Source organism: Gavialis gangeticus, unplaced genomic scaffold (genome assembly GCF_001723915.1).
Source record: "Gavialis gangeticus isolate Ggan-Ray unplaced genomic scaffold, GavGan_comp1, whole genome shotgun sequence".
Lineage (NCBI taxonomy): Eukaryota > Metazoa > Chordata > Crocodylia > Gavialidae > Gavialis > Gavialis gangeticus.
This window is the reverse complement of record NW_017729032.1, coordinates 4,827,017-4,828,220: the sequence shown is the minus strand read 5'-3', so window position 1 is coordinate 4,828,220 and position 1,204 is coordinate 4,827,017. Positions and strand designations below refer to the sequence as shown.

Below are 1,204 nucleotides of genomic sequence, written 5' to 3'. Positions count from 1 at the left end.
TGGTCTAATAAAAGATATCACATCTACCCAAAGAACCTCACCATACTAATATTACTGCGTTCACATTTGGAGGAGGCAGTCTGAGTACTTCCACTATACTGTTTTTAAAGTACTTGGTCTTGAAGAGGTTGCATCAGATGAAGGGCACTATACTGCAACTGCATTTCTTATCAGGCAAAGAATCCCAAAAACTATTTGGGAAGTACTACAGTAATTGTTCCCCAGGCTGCTCCTGTAACCCATTTAACATGGACCAAGGATAGCAAACACAACACTTACATTAGTTCCCGTTTCTCTCCAATCCCAGGTTCGGCTTCCCCCTGGCCACACTTTGCAGTCCTTATAAGTCGCAGAACAACCTTTCACCTTCATCTGACCCCAGGAAAGGGAAGCAATTTCAGGAGAAGACATTGCAGAGCTGAACCAAAGGTCTGAAATAAAGGATGTTTATCCCCATAGCACCATATGCCTGGTACTCAACAGAAAAGGCCAATCACATCCTTGCCCTGAGGAACTTAAAAAGTAAATGCAACTCTTACATACAGTTAGCACTGAGGAAGGAAGGCTGTTCTTGTGATTTAGGCATCAGGTTGGGGTTCAACAGATGTATTCTGTTCTCAGCTCTTCCCAAGCAAACATTTATGGGGGACTTTGGGCAGGTCACCTAGGCCCACATTTGTAATAGATACTTAGGCACCTGATTCTCATTTCAATGGAAGTAAGACACCCAATACCTTTAACAATCTGAGCCTTGGCTCTCTTTCCATGTACAATTTGGGAATTTATTATAATCCTATACCTTATAAAGGTGTGGCAAAGGCAAGGCTGCAGACCCTAGGGGGATGCTCTGATGTTATAGCCATCTAGGCTGTTGGGACCTACTGAGAAAGTGTCGGATATGGTGATTATGAATGCAAAGAGATGGAGGATGAGATGAGGACAAGCAGCAAGATATTTGCCTAGCTGGCTTTAAATCAAGGGCCAGATGTATTCAGCAGAACAAGAGGGAGCTGTATTTTGGGCAAGGATTTACTCTGTAGTGTTAAGTCCCTGGGTGGCTTTCCTGCCCCATTTCTCTTGGGGCACTATTTCTCAAACTTTTTAGACTCCAGACACCACTGGACAGACTTAAGGCACCCTTTGGAAAATACCAGATGTTAGTTTTCTTTTTTTTTTTTTTGTCTACAGAAAAAAAATAGAACAG

General features: G+C 42.7%; 1 protein-coding gene across 1 annotated transcript in view; it reads right to left on the bottom strand.

The window, feature by feature from the left end:
* The window catches only part of AAMDC (adipogenesis associated Mth938 domain containing), a 27,886-nt gene that overhangs the window by 8,095 nt on the left and 18,587 nt on the right, over positions 1-1,204 (bottom strand). Inside the window, exon 2 of the mRNA XM_019525397.1 lies at positions 280-434. Within this exon, the coding sequence (XP_019380942.1) occupies positions 280-411 (132 nt within the window). The 5' untranslated portion in view covers positions 412-434. The remainder of the gene's footprint in view (positions 1-279; positions 435-1,204) is intronic.